The sequence below is a fragment of the Balaenoptera borealis genome, assembly GCF_965194805.1.
Source record: "Balaenoptera borealis genome assembly, chromosome: 8".
Lineage (NCBI taxonomy): Eukaryota > Metazoa > Chordata > Mammalia > Artiodactyla > Balaenopteridae > Balaenoptera > Balaenoptera borealis.
The window spans coordinates 3,846,865-3,866,974 of record NC_138865.1 but is presented as its reverse complement, the minus strand read 5'-3'; the positions used below and the strand labels follow the sequence as shown (position 1 = coordinate 3,866,974).

At 35.6% G+C, this 20,110-nt stretch overlaps 1 protein-coding gene across 5 annotated transcripts in view; it reads left to right on the top strand.

Moving 5' to 3' along the window:
• The window catches only part of LOC309633371 (uncharacterized protein), a 394,758-nt gene that overhangs the window by 153,380 nt on the left and 221,268 nt on the right, over positions 1 to 20,110 (top strand). For 4 of the 5 annotated variants that reach the window (XR_014247465.1, XR_014247466.1, XR_014247467.1 and 1 more), the window contains one exon: positions 16,501 to 20,022. Coding sequence is in view for 1 of the 5 variants with exons in the window: in XM_082402165.1 (XP_082258291.1) it covers positions 16,501 to 16,637 (137 nt within the window). In the remaining 4 variants the exon portion in view is untranslated. Of the gene's footprint in view, positions 1 to 16,500; positions 20,023 to 20,110 lie in introns of those variants that run through there. The other variant, XM_082402165.1, reaches the window with a different exon arrangement.

The following is a 20,110-nucleotide window of genomic DNA, read 5'->3' as shown; positions in this document are numbered from 1 at the left end:
ATTTAACTCTTAAATGAATACAGCTAAACTCTTTATAATTTACTTTTACCACTATGTTATATTAGTTGATTTTAATCAATATAATTGCCTCTATCTTTCTCTTATTTTTTTGCCTGCAATTTATTTGTTGAGGAACCTTGATGTCTCATTGAGTTTCTTACAGTCAAGATTTTGCTGGTTGCATTTCTCTTGTACGATTTAACGTGTTCCCCTGTCCTCTGAGTTTCATGTGAATTGTTAGGTGAATCCAGAGCCTGAGTCTGATTCAGGAATAATGGTTTTCCAGGATTGGCCAGGTGCTGATATTTTCCTTAGTAAGCGTACGATGCCCGTTGATGCTTGATACACACAGTTAATTAATGTATTAGGAGTTGCACATGGCAATATTACAATTCCATTATTCTACCTTCATTTAACTTCCAGAATACTTCTATTAAGGGAAATTGTGTCTCATCCACTATTTGGTTACCCAGAGGTAAAGTCTGAATAGGAAAGGCAAGACAAATACTAAATAATTTTATTTACTAGTTAAAAAAAATAAAATTGGTTGCCTAGCATAGTACAGAGGTGACCAATTCAGTATTATTTTGGAAAGTTAATGGGTAATGAGTTAAAGCATATTTGACTTGTTTTGATCCACCTATTAGCTTTTGATGTTTACATTTTCCACCCTTTGGCCAATGGAAGCTCTTATAGTTGATTCCCAAATTCTTCAGACCTTCACCCAATGTTCCATGATAGTTTCCTATCTCTCTGGTGTCACAAAATGACTCAGGTTGTCTTGTATATTCCTTGCTCTATTCCTAAAATCAGTCATTTTCCCAAGAAACCCTGATTTCCTTTAGTGGAAGTGGAAATTGTAGATCAGTACCAGGCTACTATGGATTGATATCTACTGGATTGGTTATAATTTCTAGGTCTTTATAGTGGAACCTCATGAGTACAAAATTTTATGTTCATTTCGAATTCACTGCTGCAGGGATTTCCTTAATTTCTTCAATCCTGAAACTGTATTTTTTAAAAAGCCAAACAGAGCATCTGTTTTTTTAAAAGAACATTGTGAAGAAGAACATTAGACTACCAAGTAATTACTGATAAGTTTTATTTCATATTACAGGTAAAATTTTCCAGATAATAACACTTTCATAAACACCAGTATTTGATGACTGACATATGTTCTTCCCATTCTCACTTCATTTTTTCACAGCTGTACTTATCTACATTGTCAGAGCAGACAACTATTACAAACTATACACCCTTCCATATATATGTCTCTGTAATCTTAGTTCTGTGTGTAAAATTGTATATCTGAGGCTCACCATCAGTCTCTATATCAGTGCATTTCCAGTTATTTTGAATGTGTGATATCCAGTATGAAAACATTTAGGTAATAAAGACAAGTTCAGTTCATGGACAAAATATTTACTAAGTTCTTGCATACTGATGAAGTTTTATCTTTAGCCTTTAGAATTGAAAATCAGTTTGACTGTTTTAAATCATTCATTTAAAAATTTGTCCTTGATTATCTTAAGTGTATTGTTCCATATTCTTCTGAAAGAAAGCTTCATTTACAAAGTGACTAATGGCAAACTGATTTTATATCCCTTATAAATGACTTGGTTTTTCTGTCTGTATGAAAAGATTTAGGATTTATTCTTATATTCTTCAATATTAAATCATTTTGCTAGAATTTATTTCATTACTGATTATTTTATGAAGATTTAGCAGAGTGAGCCCTTTCAAAATATGTGGGTATGTAGCATATAAGCTATGTATTTATGTATTGTATGTATGTATGTATCTGTCCATCTGTCTATCAGGAAGCTATCCTTGAGTTGTAGTCTGTAGTGTTCCTTCTCTTCATTTGCTTTGATTTTTTAAAGATAATCCAATTACACATATTGAAACTTCTTTACCTTTTATCTTTTGTCATTCTTGAATCTTCTTTTTAAAATTTATCAACTTTTCATCTTGTTTTCACTTGATAATTTTTTATAGCATTTGTTTTGTTTTGCTCGTATGGTTTCTTCGAGTTTAATCTTCAGTTCTGAAATGATATTTTTCCTGCATTTCTCATTGCTTCCTAAAATGCAATAAAACATTTTTGGTGTTTCTTTTTTTTTTTCCTTTTTTTAATATTTTCATAACATTTTGAATCTCATTTTGAAATATTAGATAATTATTTTCAGCTGTATCTTTCTGGAATGATTCCATCTTATATAGGAATGCTATTGTTATAATATTCTCTTCTTTCTTACCAGAACTTTGGAAATTGAACTTAAATTTTTTTTTTTCTTTGTTGTTTTTAAGCTAAGTTTTTTGAATGAGGCATGTTAGAGGATAGGTTTGTTTGTTTTTAATTGAAAGTCTCCAGAGTTCCTTCTCCTGCGTTTTTGTAAAGTTCAACAACATGGTAGTAACTTCTGGTTTCAGTTTCAGCCTGTCAAGTCCTTAGATGCCGTCACTCCCGACACTCCTGAATTGCTTTGTCCAATAAAAGCTGGACAAACTAAATATCAGTGACTTTTCTTAGACCCATAAAAGAACTGAAGTCTCAGGGTAAACTGCCTCCCTGAAACCTGAAGTGAGAGGTGCTTCCAGGTATCTTCTCACCTAGATCAGGAGGCAGCAGAGCCCTAAAATGGGGGAAACATTTAAATATTAATTTTGATGAATGATAAAGGCTAAGTGGGAACTAGCATGAGAGTGAACTCCTGCAAGCTCCAATCTTAGGGGCACGATACATTTTCATGGACCTTCCCTCTAAGAAATGCATCAGGTTCTCATGGTGAAAAATTGAGAAAGGCATCCTTCTGGCTCTGGCATGGGGAGAGCAAGAAAACCACTTGGAAAGGAAATGCTAGAAATAAAAAACAGAGTGACAGAAAAGAAAGATGCCTTTGATGAGCTCTTCAGTAGACTCAACACAGCTGTGCAAAAAAAAATATATCAGTGAGCTTCAAGATAGGTCTATAGCAACTTCCCATACTTAAATGCAAAAAGAAAAAATGGAGGAAAAAAGAATAGAGTACCAACAAATTTTGAGACAATTTCCAAATATATAACATATGTATAGTTGAAATATGAGACAAAAACTCAGATCCTAAACCTTAAGAACATAAAATAGGATTAAAAAAATAGGCATATCTTATTCAAAACACATGAAACCAAAAAGAAAGAGAAAGTCTTGAATTTGTTGGTGAGAAGCACCTTACACAGAGTGAACAAGAGTAAAAATTACAGTGAACTTCTAGTTAGAAATCATGCAAGCAAGACGAGAGGGAAATGAAGTGTTTAAAGGGCTGAAAAAACAAACTACCAACCAACAATTTTATATCCAGTGAAATTATCCTTCAAAAATAAGGGATATACAAAAATACGCTGGCTTACTCTTAGACATCTCATGTATCTGTTCCTTTCCCCACTCTTATCTGTACCCTTCATTCCTTTATGTCTCTTGTGCTCATCCTGTTCAATGTGGATTCTATTACCAGAAGTTGCTCTCATTGTGGAGATTCTCCTGGAATGGCACTTTGGTTGACTTTGAGAATTCATTGGCTAATTGGTCTCATGCTTAACTGACCTTAAGTATGATTTCCTTGCTGTTTCAGCTGCTATCCTCACTTTTTTTTTTTTTTTTTTGCTCAACTTTTGATTCAGTGCCTGTTTGTTTCTTGAGTTCTCAGGCCTGACAGGTTCAATACTGTGTATCTGAGTCTTCCTGCACAATTTCTTTACCATGGACTCTTGTAACTGTTATCATGAAAGTCATTATCATGAAAGATAATGGTGGTTCATTATCATGACCTCATATTGGGGGATTTGAGGAAAAATCTTGCTTCATAATCTTCTGTGGATGTTTGATATGGGCTTTTGTCTTTGTTATTCAGTCTTCCTTTTCTGTTTTTATTGTTGTATTTGTGCAGATTAAAAAAGCTATATCACCAATATTATCTTTCCAGGACCACCTTTATGTTTTTTTCCCTTTAAAGACACTTCTTCAAAGTGGCATAGAACACACATGCTTTCATCCCTTTCATCCAGCTTAGTCATATTGCCAAATTTAGCTTTAACAGAATCTGGAAAATTTAATATTTATTCTGGGCTGCCATATACCCAATTTAAAACCATGTGTCCATTTCCTAAGGTAGCTTAAAACCATGAGGTATTTTCCTAAGTTATTATTGGAAGTTGAGGAAGGAAGCTAGCAGGACACAGAAACTTGTAAACTTTTGCTCTGAAAAAATGATAAACAGAATACACAATCCCTCATTCTGTAGCTCAGTAAGGACTCAGGGAAAAGGCAAATTCATCAGATTGCCAGTATCAAATCAGTTGTCTCAAATCTTTGCTCATTCTATTACTCACTAAATTATTACTGATAGATTTTTTCCACTTATTTTGTTCTGTTTTCCCACAGAATTTTTCTCAACTTCTTATTTAAATCATCTTGATAAAGATAAAATTTCCTGAAATATGTCTTCTTATATTCATAAAATATCACCTTTTCTATAGGAGAAAACATAATCCCATCATTATATATACTATGTATATAAATATACATTTAGGAACTTGAATCTTCTTGCATTATCTATATTTAATGTCTTTACTTTCTACATATTTCTGCTCCGATCAGATATTTATTAACTAAAATAGGAGATTAAAATGTGATATAGGCTCTTAGTTTCTCTAGTTCCCTCTCAGTTCTTCAAGGACATTAAAGTTATGCTTGATATTCCTTCTAGATTGTTTATTCCCATCATTTAGTAATTGGCTAATTTGTGACTCGTCTCATTTTCTGCACTATTTGGGGTAGTTCTTATCATATGAATCAAATACGTTTGAAAGTTTTCAATGGGTTTAATAAATTTTGGGATGCTCTTCATTCTGACTATAGCACGCTTCATAATGAAACACCACCAGATCAGGCATTTTGTAATCTCATTACGCTTCTAGTGTAGCTAAGGCATGCTGAATTGTTGTGAGTCAGCATGGTGCAGTGGAAAGAATCCTGAACGAGAAGAGCTGATTACTGAGTCAGAGTCCAAGATATACTAATACCTTGCACTAGAGAAAATGTATGTGAAGGCCTTCTACCCCCACTGCTAGATGCTATGTATCTACGGTCTTTAATATTCCAGGAGATTATATAGTTATGTGTCTGTGCCTTACAATCTTTGATCTAGTCCTTGGCTTCCAAACTTTCAATTGAAAGACCATTCCACTGTTGGAGGGAACACATCTTCTCTCTGGATGTTTGTCCTTCCATGCTGTAGAAGCTCAGTTAGTGCAATATTTCTAGCATTTCATGGCCCCTTCACTTCCTCTACCAGAAGAAGTAGACTTCTCTAGTAGGTAAATTGGAGGGGAAAAAAATTGCTTGGTATATCCTCTGTTTCCTTTCTTCATAAAACTGCCCTGTCTCAGAGGGCCCCCTCCTGTGGGGTAGCCAACACTAGGCCAGAATTGCTGGAGGGCCAAACCCTCCTCCTCTTTTGGAAGCATGGAAGAAGAAAGAGGAGAAAGCATGGAATACCCACTGCTTTCCTGTAAGCAGTGAATTTTGCAGCAGCATGTTCTGATCCTTGGAATAAGGCAGGTGAGCTGCAGTTTTCTGAGCCTAACATAAAAGGCCCCAATATCTAGTAAATCAGCCTGTAAGCCATAATAAATAAATAAATAGAGTAAAAATTGGGAAAGCAAATATAAGCAAGGTGAAAAAGCTTCTTGCATGGTCAGGATGGGAAACTAAATTTTTGTGGCCCTTTGTGACATACTACGTTATACAAATTTAATATTACTTAGTTTTTAACTTTCGAGGCTTTGTGCCTCAGGAATACTGAGGTTGTATAGTCCAGACTAAGGAGGCATAACAATGACAAATTTCAAATATAGGGGAAAAAAAGACTTTCCGTATCCAAGAATTTAGACATTATGGGGTTGAACATCATTTGCTACTATTATTAGTTTCTTGTCTAGGTCTTCCAGAGGGTTTTTTTTTTTTTAATAGATAAGTCATATATTTAAGTACAACATATATGTATTACAGAGCACAAGTGTGTGAGATGCAAAGTTCTAACGACATTTTTGGTGGCAAAAAATATATGAGGTATTATTAGGCTGCCCTAATTATGTTTTTTTAAGGTTGTTTTGAGTAGCTGTCAGAGAACACTAGGGGAATAATGGAGGGAATAACCTTGAATTCTTCAGTTTTTCCATGTGGCTCAAGAGTTAACACTGGCCCACTCCCTGTAACACACGTGAGGTTTCTATTGGATATGTAAGGCAGAAACATTATAGCAGATCTCATACTGAATTTAGTGCTCAGTGCAAAAAAAAAAAAAAACAAAACAGATTTTCAAAGGTGAAATGAAGATTAAAAGGTTTGTATATACCAAGATAAACTTTTTCTAGGATTTTCCCCCTATTTCACTTTATATTTACTGGCTTTAATGCTAGACAACTGGCATTAAGTGGCTGGCAGCCTAGTGAATGTAAACAAAATATTTTCCATCTACCCTGACTTACCTTTGACTTTTTGCAACAGGCTTTGCTGACATTAACTGCTGAGTTCATAAAACATTACTGGATACAAATTCTAAGGATCGACATTTGGCTTATTTTCTAAAGTTCATGGTTGAGAGTTTTCAGTACTTTGATATTGTATATACCCTAATAGTTATTTGGAGTCTTTAAATAAAAGCCCATTTGAAACTGAACGTTGAGTTAGTGAGAAGTTAGCTGCCTGAAAAGAACAGCCAAATCTACGAAGTCCTAGGTGCAGTCATCCCTATTCTAACTGGGGACTCAGAACTTCTCCAGCTGAAACTAAGCAAAATATGGAGATGGGAGCAAAAGGGACCAAGGTCTTATTAACTCACAAAGGAAAATGTTTTACAGTAAGTCCCCTACATAAGAACTTTCAAGTTGTGAACTTTCAAAGATACGAACTTGCATTCTTATGTCCAATCACATAAGTTAGTTCACGTGTCTGGCGTACATTGTCACGTGCGTGCATCATCTACAAGTGGTTGTTCTTTTGTGTACTTCACTGTACAGGACTGTATAGAGTACAGTCGTACAGTATCTTTATTTCAAGCCCAGGATGTCTGGAAGCAAGCGTAAAGGCAGCAGTGATGTAAATAGCTGGTACTACTGTACTTTTCAAGGTACTGTACTGTAAGATTAAAAATGTTGTCTTTATTTTTTGTGTTTGTTTTTTATGTATTATTTGTGTGAAAAGTATTATAAACCTTTTACAGTACAGTACTATATAGCCGATTCTGTTAGTGGGGGACCTAGTTTAACTTTGTTGGACTTATGAACAAATGGGACATATGAATGCACTCTTGGAATGGAACATGTTCGTATGTAGGGGACTGACTGTATCTCAGGATTTACTTTCTTTGGTATTTTACTTGCAGAAGAGTTTGCTTCTCAGGCTTTGATTTTGCTCTAGGATTTGGGGCATCTTGTAGCCACTGTTGTATTCCTACAGTGTCACTGTGCACTTTTATTAGAGTGTCTTTATGATATCATTTGATATTGTCAAACCTCTGGTGGACATATTGTATCATGAGCATACCATGATATGAGTTGAGAGATACAACAGGAAATGAAGTTAGAGGTTTGGAAATGAAGTGATCTTCAGGTTAATAGGATTAATATTTTGTTCAGATGCATTTCAGAGATTTTTAAGGCAAAATGTAACTGATAATCTCAGTGACATATAAAAAGAGAAGTTAATGGTTTTGGCAGTGTGGATTTAGGAAGGTGAGGGCAGGAGTGACCACCTCTGCTTCCAGAGTCACAACAGGCACAGGGTATTTAATCCCAACAGGTACATAGAGAAAACAACTAGGGAATCTTAGAAATATGTTTTTTCTCAATCCCTGATGCTTTCTTTTGTGTGACCTTTTGTGTGACACTCAATTATGTGCAACTCCTGTCTTTTCTTTACTCTTTTACTAATTTGAGGGATTGGAGTAGTTTACTTGATTGATAAATTTGCAAAGAATAACCAGAGCATGACTTGTATCTCTTCCAAGTGAACTGACCATGAGGCTACAGAGATCTCTGCTCTTCCAAGGACCTTCCACACAGCCATACCTGCCCTAGACCATAAAATATGTAAAAGGGTGGATAAGAAAGCCCATTTCTGACTTTAGTGAAAAGAATCTCTGCAAATTCCAAGTGTCATCCCAAAGCTATGAATGCTAACTGAGCCCAAGTTATGAGTTGTGTGTGTATGTTTCTCCAGAAACTCCTGAAAATCTCCAAGATCAGAAAATTAGAAAATCATAATTAAGGAAAGAAAAATCAGCAGGGTAATTATAAGAGTGACATTTGGAAAAGCAAGAGGAGTTGGGCCATTACCCTGTTGCCTGTGTAAACAGAACTGTGGATTGCAGATTTCTTCTCAGTTTGAGTCCTAACAATTGTAATTTAAATGAAGTTACTGAACTTTTTCCAGTGGTGGGGGGAAGCTACAGTGGTACTTAAATGGAAAATTATAGCACTTAACGGATTATGTGCAGAAAGAAGAAGATAATGGCCTCAATTTTCACCCTAATTTCTTGAGAGCAAATGAAATGCAGTGCATAAAGATATGAGAAAAAATGAAAGAAAACATAACAGAAAAACAGGGAAAGTCAAAAGCTGGCTGTTAGAGGAGATCAATAAAATTGGTGAACTGCAAGCCACACTGATCAAGAAAAAGGTCAGGACATCCCAATGTTAGTAATGAGAGTTAATATCACTGCAGATTTTATAGATAGGAAAAGGAAAATAAGAAAATATTATGAATACATTTAAGTAAATAAATTCAGTAGCTTGGACGAAATGAAAATGTTCCTTAAAAGATACATGTAACCAAATCTCACTAACAAATAATAGTTAATACTTGAAAAACCCTCCACAAAAATCCTTTAGACCAAAATGGCTTTACTGATGAATTATACAAAAAAATTTGGATGAAATATTATCAAACTCTTCAGGAAAATTTAAGTAGAATGAATGCTTCCAACTCATCTATGAGGCCAGCATTACCTTGATATCCAAAAACAGACAAAAATATTACAAGGAAAGAAAACTATGGACCAATATCCCTCGTGAACACAAGTAAAAATATTCTTTATAGCTTCTTAAAAGATTTAGAATACTTATGTAAATGTAATTCAACCATTTGTAAAAAGGATACTATATCATGACCAAATGGGGTTTATGCTAGCAATGCAGGAATAATTTACATTTAAAAAACAATAAATATAGTTCAGCATTTTAACAGACTGAAAAAGTAAAAGTGTGGATTATCTCAAAGATGATGGAAAAATCATTTAACAAAATACAACTATTTCTGATTGAAACTCTTTTCAAACTAGAAATAGAATGGAACTTTTTCAGCCTGACAAAGGCCCCTTCAAAAACCCAGAGCTGACACTTTTAAAATACTATATATGTTTCTCCCTAAGAACAGGAATAAGGCAAGAACATTTGCTCTCATACTCCTATTCAGTCTTATAATGTGATTCTAATCAGTGCAATAGGCAAGAAAAAGGAATAGACGATAACTACATTAGTCACCGTTGTATCTGAATATGCCTTTACTTTGCATTAATTCTTGAATATGTGCTTGATAAAATTTTACACTGACAAACTTTTTCCTTCAGCACCTCAGAGAAGTAGTTCTGCCGATTTCTGGCTCCCAAAGTTTTGATGAGAATTGAGCAAATATTTGGAATTACTGTTTCCCTGTCATGTTCTATTTCTGCTTTTTAAAAGTTTCCCTTTATTTTTGGTTTTTATCAATTTGAGTATGGTGAAACTAAGCATGGATTTCTTCATATCTACTATTCTTGGAGTTTGCTAACCTTTAGAAATGTGTATACTTATTTTTTTCACCAAATTTGGAAAAATTCAGGTGGTCTTCTTTCAAATTTTTTTCTCTGTTCTCTTTCTAGAACACCAAGTGCATGCATGTTCACCGTTTTGATATTGTTCAACAATTCCCTCAGTCATCATTTATTTTTCTCTTTTCTTTAAATAAGGTAATTTCTATTGGTCTTTCTTCAAATTCATTAAGTCTGTTCTCTTGTTATTTCCTTTCATTTATTATGTACTTCCAATGATACTTTTGAAATTTCAGAAATTGTGTTTTTTATCTCTAGAAGTTCCATTGGATTCTTTTTCATAGTTTTCATAATTACTGTTTCTCTCCTGAGACTTCCTACTCAGGAAGTAGAAGTCCTACTGAGAAGATATTGTCCTTTACCTCATCAAGCACAGTTATAATAGTGGCTTTAAAATCCTTGCCTGCTAACTGCTAATTTCAGCATCTTGGGCTGTTGATTTTATTTCCTGTTGAGAATGGGTCACATTCTTTCGTTCTTGAAATGTTGATTAATTTGGGATTTTTATCCTCCCTTAGGCTAAAAGGCATAAACAAGTTTGTGTATTTTGTTCGGAATAGTTATTATCTGCATGAAGCCTGCTTTGGTAGAGATTACTCCAGCGTGCTAGAAGAAAAATAGTCATATATTGGCATTAACTCACTCTACAAACATATTTTATTTTAGTTAACTACACAATGCATTTTCCATTTCATGCATATTTAACTTTTGTTATTCTTTATTCTTTCTTGCATTTCCATGCTCCCTTCTGGGATCATTTTCTTCTGGATATTTTCTTTAGCATAAATTTTGCTGGTAACAACTTCTCTCCATTTTTGTTTTTCTGAACATTTCTTTTTTTTTCCTCCACCTTAATACTTGTTCGTTGTTGTAGCTGGCTATAGATTCTTGTTAGAAGGTAAGTTTTTGAGCACACCGAAAATAATATTTCGTGATCTTCTGATTTGCATTGTTTTAATGTACTATCCATCATTATTGACTCTGTAAAAATACTTTTTTCTCTTAAAAATATTCTCTTGTATATATATATATTTAGATATATTTTTAAATTATAATATGCCTAGGTGTTTTTTTTTTTTCTTTTTCTTTTTTCTTCTTGGTATTTGCAGAATTTCTTAAATCTCTGCTTTGTTGTCTTTTGCATTATCATTTCAATTGCTTGAATCCGGCTGTCTCTCCTGTGTTCCTCTTGATTTCCTTTACACGTACATTTGACTTTTATATTATGACACTTATGTCCCTTGGGTTATTTTCTGTATTTTATATTTTTCTGTATTTCTGGACTTCTCAATATATATTTTTCTCATCTGTCTTCAAGCTCACTAATCTTGTTTTTGGCTAGGCTAGGCCCCATCTATCTCTACCCACTCAATTAATAACTTCTGAACTTTTTAGAGTTCTGAATTTTTAGTTCTAGAATTCCTGTGTGTTATGCTTTTTATATATTCTATTTAGTTGCCAATATTATGACTTACTTTATATATCCACGAATATTTAAGGTCTATATTAAACACTTCGCTTTTCTGAATACAGTTCAGTTTGTGTCTGTTTTAGTTATTTTTTGTCTCTTGTTTTGTGGTTATATTTCACATGCCTGAGTTTTTTAAGTTACAACCCTAATGTTGTATGTGAAAACAATATAGACATCATTTGAGACCTAGTATAGTGTTATTCGTCATTTAAAGGATTTCTCTTTGCTATAGGTAAGAAGCTAGAGTTACTAACAGTTCTGGATTATGTTAATCCAATCAGGCTCCAGTCTTTGCAAGGGCCAATTTATTTCCAGTTCACTTTTGTACCTATTTTATAACCTTTCTGGGTCGCAAACCAAAGGTGGTAGACCGGGGTGATTTACATGTGCTTTTTGTAGGTGGGCCCTAACTTCAACTTGCCTTCCTAGTCCTATGGTGAACTTTTTGATAGTTCTGCACATCTTTTCAATTCTTTGGGCACCTCAGGAGGAGTGTTCATTTGGCTCTAGGACGTAAGTGACACCAAATGTGACCTTTAGCATTTTATGCTTCTTTTTTTCTTCTAGTTTTTGCTTCATACATTTTCACTGCTTTTTTTTTTTTAGCTCTCTGGGGCCTCAGACATATATTTTCTGAAGCATATTAGTTTTTCTTAGAGCAGCTTTTCTAATTATTCTCTTTAGGATAGATTTTCTGAGTTACATTCCTACAGATACTAGAGACAAAACAATACAATATAATAAGCTGAGAAAAATAAAATCTAATTTACTTTCTGAAACATTATTCATTGATGCATTTCTTGCCGCAGAATTCATGTTATAATGCTTCCAGAGATCTTCCCTTGGGAGGGTTTTCTATGGCAGTTTTCTACTGATTGACTTGAATTCAGCAGCTGGCACATACATTCTATGGAGCCTTTAGGAAGGTGTTTAAACATACTGCGACATACAGTACCATCCCCTAAAGGAGGGTGACCTTGACACAACCAGTCCGCTATTTGCTGGTATAACTTCCTTGCCCCTGCTCCCTTCTGCCGATAAAAGTCTTTGTTTTGTACAGCTCCTAGGAGCTCCTTTCTACCTGCTAGATGGGATGCTGCCTGTATCAGAAATAGTTGAATAAAGTCAATAAGATCTTTAAAATGTACTCAGTTGAATTTTGTTTTTTAACAGTAGTAAACATAAATTAGTCTAGGTTGCCAATGCAGGCTTGGAATTAGGCAGACTGAGTTTATCACCTACTAGCGTTTGGACATGGAACAATTTACCTAATATCTCTATGCCTTGGATTTTTCAACTGTTGAATGAAGAAAACAGTATATTCTTAGAAAGTTTACGTGAGTTAAATATGAAAGCAGTAAGAACACTGAGTACTAATATGGCCCAAATACCCCATCACCAGTTTCAGAGTATTTTATTTATTCTCTTACCATATATATCATATCCTTTCCTGGGATTTTCTTGAACAACAATAGTCTTTATTATTGTCTGTCAGTCAAGCATTTGACACACAAACATTTAAAATAATTATACTAACAGTCTCATTTATCAGTTATGAAGAAATTAACCATCAGGTTTGGGAATATAAAGTCATATACATAGTGAGGGTTTTTTCTCCTCTTCAATAAATAAAATAAAAAATAGGGTAAAGGGTTTACAAAGATAAAACCCAAAGAAAGGCAAAAATCAGCAGCCTTGGCTAAATATAATAAAGATTCCAGAGGATAACTAACACCCCAGACCCCAAATATCACCAATAAAGAGTAGAAATAATAATAAGAGAGAAAGAAGTACTAAAGTCAAGTTAGCTAATAAAGTTGACCTTTTTACAGGTCTGTGAAATAGTGAAATCATCCATCTGCTTACTGTGTCTAGATGTTCTAAGTGCTTTCATATAATTTTCCCAACTCCCCAACTCCCTTTTTTTTTTGGAGGGAAGAAATTATGCTTCCTCCGCAAAGAAATTTTCCTCTTCAACAACCAATCTCCACCAATACTGCCCCAAATGTATATTCAGTAGCATAAAAATGCTTGCTTTTTAGCACTATGCTATTTAGTGTTATGGATGGCTACTATACGCAACCTAAACTTTCTGTGTTTGGCTATAAAAGAAGTTCAAGAAGGACCCAGCATTGCCCAGTCACTAAGTTTTGTCCTTTCACCCCCCAGTTATCTGCTACAAACACACATTACTATCCATCCTCATTGCCACAATTTCTCCATGGTTACAAGCATCTCACAAGGAAGAAAGTGACAGAATTGTGTGTGCTCTCCTTGCCCTCAGTCTTGCTTTTTCTAACGTATTCTTCACAAAGCAGCCAGAGTGAAATATTTAATAAGGATTAGTAACTTCACTCTCTTGCTTAAAATAAATCAATGCCTTTTTATAGGCATCAGAACGAGTGCAGACTCCTATCATAATGTACAAGAATACCTTCTAAGAGACTTTCATTTCAAAGACGTACCAGTGTTTCTAATAGCTGCAACTCAGGCCACTGTCTGCCATGCCCAGTACATTCCTCAGATACCTGGCTCTTTCCAGGAAACTTTATCTGTCAGGCTCATATTTGGATGCACCATATACTAGCCACTGTGCCTGGAAGACCCTTCATCAGCCTTCCTAGCCTTCCCCCCAGGTCTATCTCCTGAACATCCACAGGTCTCACTTTAAATATCACATTACCTGTAAAGCCTTTCCTCACCCTGTACCTTTCCTTAGGAAATAAACTGACTTCTGCATCTGTATTTACCTGTTCCTGCTGTAACATAACATAACATGTCTTTCTGATTTGCTTTTATACAACAAGTGTCCTAGTATTTGGCACACAGACAATAATTAAAATAAGATTTATTGTTGAAATGATTTTTCCCATTAGACCCAGAAATCACTCATGAACTCCATATATCGGACCTGCAACTGAGAAACAGGGGTTCTCGTTACTTACCCTTCAAGTGTTCGTCCTCTGGATCATCCCAGAGCACATTGGCATTATAATTATGAAATAGTTTCATAGAATTTCTCACGACATCCCAGAGTAAGGAGACAAGACAAGTAATTTATTTTCTGAGCAGCTTCTCCTATATCTCTCTCCCTTTTTTTGTAATTGATTAACAATGTCAGGGATCAGGGCAAGCTGGGAATTTTTAGACCTGATTTTGAGGAGAAAAATGAGCTCTCAGAAATACCCGCACTTCAAGTCAGACTGTGCAGTATCAACATAACGCATTTAGGGCATTATAAGGAGCCGCCTATTGTTTCTGGAGATAAAGGGCTAGGGAAAAATGATACATACCTCTTCCCAAGGAGCTTACATACCAGACAGGGAAACTGACATTAAACCAATAATGTATACAAACTGAGATGTGTATTCTGAAAATATGAAACATGGTTCTACAGGAGCTGAGAACAAAGGGCTATGATCTAAACTACTATTTGAAAGAAAAGCTTGAGTTGAAATTAGAAGATGGTAAAATTTAACTGGCGAACAGGTGGAGAGCATTCCAGATGGAGAAACAGGATATGCAAAGACCTTGAATCAGCAAGAATCACTGCACAGCCCTGGAGTTGAAGAACACTCGGGAGGGGAAATGCAGAGTCAAGATGCTTATCAGCTTTGGGAAAGATTTTATTTTATCTTTGTCCTAAGAGCCTATGGAACCATTGATACATTTTAAAGACAGAAATGACATAATCAGATTTTATTTGTGACTTGATATCTAAAAAAATCCCTATGGTTTAGCTTATCACCTCTCTTCATTCTAGTTCAAGAAGATGAATTAAATTACTGGAAGAACAAATAGAATGATCATATCCACTGAGATTCCTCAGTGCTTACTAGGTTGGCTGGAAAGAGGCATTAAAGAATTGAAATGAAATCCCCTTTGGTAACTTCACATACTGTCCCCTTGACAGTCAGTTTTGATTTTGTTTCTTAGGTTTTTTTTTTTTGAAGCTATGAATCCTTTGAGCATAGAACAGAAACTTTACTGCCAGGCGTACACACTAGTATTATATTTGAAGATGTAAAATCCTAACTTAATATAATAGGAAGAAAGAAGTTTCAAGCCATCTTTAATAAAAAAAAAAAAAAAAGGGCTTCAGAAGTCAGTATTTTGTATCAGAATTCAAAACAACTATAATAACCAGAAACTAGATAGCAATATAAACACTATTCCTTGGGGAAAGTATATATTCTTGAAATAAAAGTGCTTGGATATAAACATGATATTTAAACAGGGTTAGAACAACAATATGATCAGCTGTATACAAAGTGATTTAATCTAAAGCAAAATCTTTCAGCATTTGCATTCCATTTTCTATAGTTTATAGTATTGTGATGATACTGTTTCTTAAAATTTTAAATCACACTATATCATACCTGGATGTTTAAAAAGCAAATAAGGAAAAACAAGTTTAACATTCTTCATCTCAAATAAATGATTCTTATCTAAGAAGAAATGTAATTTTATGGATTTTCTGAGTATTAAAAAAGGGGCTCAAGTATAGTCTAGGGTTTGTAAAGTTTAAGAATTATTTTCTACATGCTATACTTGGAATTTTTAATTTATAATTATTTGTGGTATTTCATAATTAATGTATTTCAGAGAAGTTGTAAAATCTAAATGTAACAGCATTGATATACTTCATGTTGCTGGTAAGGTAGAAAAACCCACTGTCACCATACTTATTAAGTAGAAAGAACACAGGCGTAGAATTAGAACTAACATTGAGATCAAGCTTCCCTCAAAGTTTTACAGTGGGTATAACATTTATATATATAAATGAGTAAAATATGCCCTACCCATAGGAAAGGTGCAAGCATTCACGTGTTATAGCGGAGAAGAGATAGTCCTCTCACCTGGGTAATTGGAAGAGGTTTTACGAAAGACCATTGACAAAGAAGTGGCCAGAGTTTAGGAAAACCACATGGCAAAGGGTGGTGATCCAGGGCTAGTAACCACAAAAGAAAGAAAGAGTAGGTTGAAAGGCCCATCTAACACGAGATTTGGTCTTGAGTGGAGGACACAGACCACATGAGGAATTTTGCATGAAGGGACTCATGTATTACATATACTGACCTTACTCTCCCATTTTTTCCTTCTCTCTGGATCTTCTACCAGTGCGTACCTCTGGCCAAACTTACCTGGAAGCTAGAGGATAAAGGATGCACATATACAACCTTTATAGCTCAGTCTCCTGGGACAGAGGAAGGTAGCGTACAGAGAAGAATAGAAGCAAATGGAAGAAATACAGCTCAGTAAGTACCAATAGATTTTTTTTTTAAAGCAAACTTTTCTGGTTGAATGAGATGTTTAACAAATTATACATTTGATAAATTTTCAAAAAGTGAAATGCAACCAATTCAGGAAGCAAGATAAATAAATGGTATTGGCGATGAGAATACAGGAGATGTGTCGCCCAAAAACATTGGAAGTTATTTTTCTTGAGCTGTGAGCAGCCATTGAGCCTCTCAAAACTGGAAGTAATTTCCCTTGCCGATGACACGGAACCCTTCTCTCCCTCTGCCTCCTGAATCCCTTTCAACACTTGTGCCTTGAATTCAGCTGCTTTAGGGAGAACCTTTTGGAACAGGGCTGAGATTTGTCTATGTCCAAGGGGAGCTGAGTGACATACGCACCTGTCCAAATAGGTAGGAACTTGGGGAGAGGAGCACTCAAACTTTTATGACTCCACTGGGTACAGGGACTCAAGTCACTACTGTATCCAGTGTCGGGTAGGGGGTGGGGACGGTGCTGCTTCATCTGGATTTGAGTGATGGGGTTTCCTCAAGGTTCTCAGAGAAAGTTAAGGTGACCTTTAGGAGGAGCCCTTTGGGCCAGTTTTGTGCTCTGCTGTTGTTGCCTCCACCCCTGAATATATACTGGAAATTAATGTGTCATATGCTTGTACTTCTCCATCCCAAAGTGCCAAATTGGTTAGCTGCACCCTTTGAGAAGTGCTATTGGGACATATAGATCCTTACTGTCTCCTCTTCCCTCCCAGGTGGTCCAACAGAAACAATTTGGGGAAGATGGGGAATCACAGCCCTAATTAAAGACCTAAAGGCAGCAGGGTTAAGAAGAGATGTGATAATATCTCTGGGCAGTGGCCGAAGTACAAAGAACTTACTTTGATAGACACGGTTAAAGGACATGGTAAATTCAAAGTATAAAAGTTGTAAATACATATGAAGTCTCCCTTTTTGAGCTACTTAACAAATCATTTTTTTGTGCATGGTGCAGGCAGTAGTCAATGTAGTTAGGATTATTTAAGGATGACTCTCCTAATGGCAGAGACAGTATCTCCAGGCAGTAGCCCTGTGTGCCAATCAAAAGGAGCGGCTGGAGCTACAGGCTTACAGAGGGTCATCATGAACTGAATTCAGTCCCTGGGCCTAGTGTCCCAGCTGTTCCAGATACTGGGGGTGGGGCTGAATCATCACACAGGCTGAGGGCCCTCGGTTGCTGTCTTGGACATTACCGATGCCCTATATTCTGTACCACTGGCAACGAGGGACCAAGACTAAAGTGGCATGGCCTCCAATAGATGTCTGCAGTTCTCCCCTGCCATTTGCCACCAGCGATGGGTCAAGATATAGGACACTTCCGATATCCAACATTTTCACTGTGTGGGTGATGTCTGATCGATCAGCAACTCAGAACTTCAGTCTTAAGGTCTAGATGTAATGTTATCATAATCTACCAGCAGGAGTGGCTGAGAAACCCTGACAAAATGCAGGTCTGCTCGCCAAATCAAGTTCGCCGGGATTGTGTGGGTGGATTCTCAATGCAAGGTCCCTCCAGCAGTCTGGGGAAGACTTAGTCCCCACCACCAAGAAGGAGACCCTGCACCTGTGGAAGTTTTGGGAAATTGGAGGCAATAGGTGCCTCACCTGGGCATTCTCCTTGATCTTTTATGCCATCTCCCTGCAAATTCACATGCTCTCAGTGGGCCCAGACCAGCTGTGGTGTGCACGCTCTACCTCTGTGGCCTCTGCAAGTGTGAGTATCCCGCTGGGCTACAGTCTCTGGAGCTTTCTCCTCATTGCAGGATTACTCCACTGACAGTGTGCTTGTGCTGTGCTTCTCCACTGGTTACTGACACCTCAAGTCCTTAAGGCACTTGCTTTGACGCCCCAGCTGTAAGCACTGCAGAGGGTCCTCAGGCAGAAAACTACAAACGCGTAAATGTCCTTCAGTGCCATTTCTGTCTTTCACAAGTAGACTCTTCTCCAGTTTCTGCCTTCTTCTTGTGACACTAGAGTGCTTTCAAATAGATTTTTTTTTCAGGCTTTATCCTTATTGTCCACAGGAGGTTCAGTCTGACGATCTATTCCACCATTACCAAAATCTGGAACCTCTAATTTTTTTAATTTACATTTCCCTAATGACTTAAACACATTTCCATGTGTTTAATGGCATTTTGGATACCTGCAAGCTACTTGTTCAAGTTTTAGCTCATTTTTCTCTTGGGCTGTCTTCTTTGGTTATGTAGACCTAGTTCACTCCCTCTGACCTCTTAGCAGCAGTGGTTTTTAGCCTGAAATGTGGGCTCGCATTCATATATTTTTGAACTTTTAGCTACAGGTTAAACATTAGAATATCATTTATTTTCCGTTTTCAGCTGAACTTACTTTGTTGAACCTGTACATTTGGAATACACACCGTAGTTGCCAAGTCTGTCTGAAGCCTTGCCATTAGGAGAGCCATCCTTAAATAATCTTAACTACATTGACTACTGCCTGCACCATGCACAAAAAAATGATTTGTTAAGTAGCTCAAAAAGGGGGACTTCATATGTATTTACAACTTTTATACTTTAAATTTACCATGTCCTTTAACTGTGTCTATCAAAGTAAGTTCTTCGTACTTCAGCCACTGCCCGACAATCCTTATCTCCTTCCCGAACAACCTCAACAGATTGGATTTATTCTCGATTTCTCCTGCAATATATCTTTGATAAATAAAATATTTGAGACACATAAAATCTTTAAGATACATATCAAGTTATCAGTAAGAAGATTCAGTATTATGCAGATGTGGGCTCTCTTCAAATACATAAGATTAATATAATCTCAACAATAATTTCAGTTGGATTTCAGTATTTATAAAGTAACTTTTAAAGGAGAAATAGTTAAAGCAGCTCTATGGCAAAAATAGTAGAAATTTTCCCAACCATATAGTAAAATGTTTTGTGGAACAATAGTAAATAAATGAAGTGGCTTATAGTACAAAATAAGAGTAAGATTAATCGCATGGAATATAAAGCGAGTTGATGTCATATAAGTGGCATTTCAAGTGAAAAAAACACCAAAACATCATTAAAATTTCTATTCATCAAAGCGAAACTACAAATTTCAATGAACTATTTTTATCGTCTGCATGTAAAATAGTTAATTCCCTGTATACTTTACAATGTGGAAAAACAGGTTGTCATACAATACTGACAGTTTTTAAAACTAGTATATTTCTAAAGAAAGACTTGATAACATGTATCAATAATACAACTCCAAAATAAATTAGTCTCATTAAGACCAATTCCACTTCTAAGAACTGATATAAGAAAATTATTAGCTAAAATGTAAAAAGACAAGCACAAAAAGTGACCATAGAAAAAAATTGCTTATTGTACCCAAAGTCTTCTTTTTAAAGGAAGTTGGTTAATTAATATTTTTTTTAGAAAAAGGAATCATAAACCACTCAAAATGTTTATCTGGTTATATCTTTGATA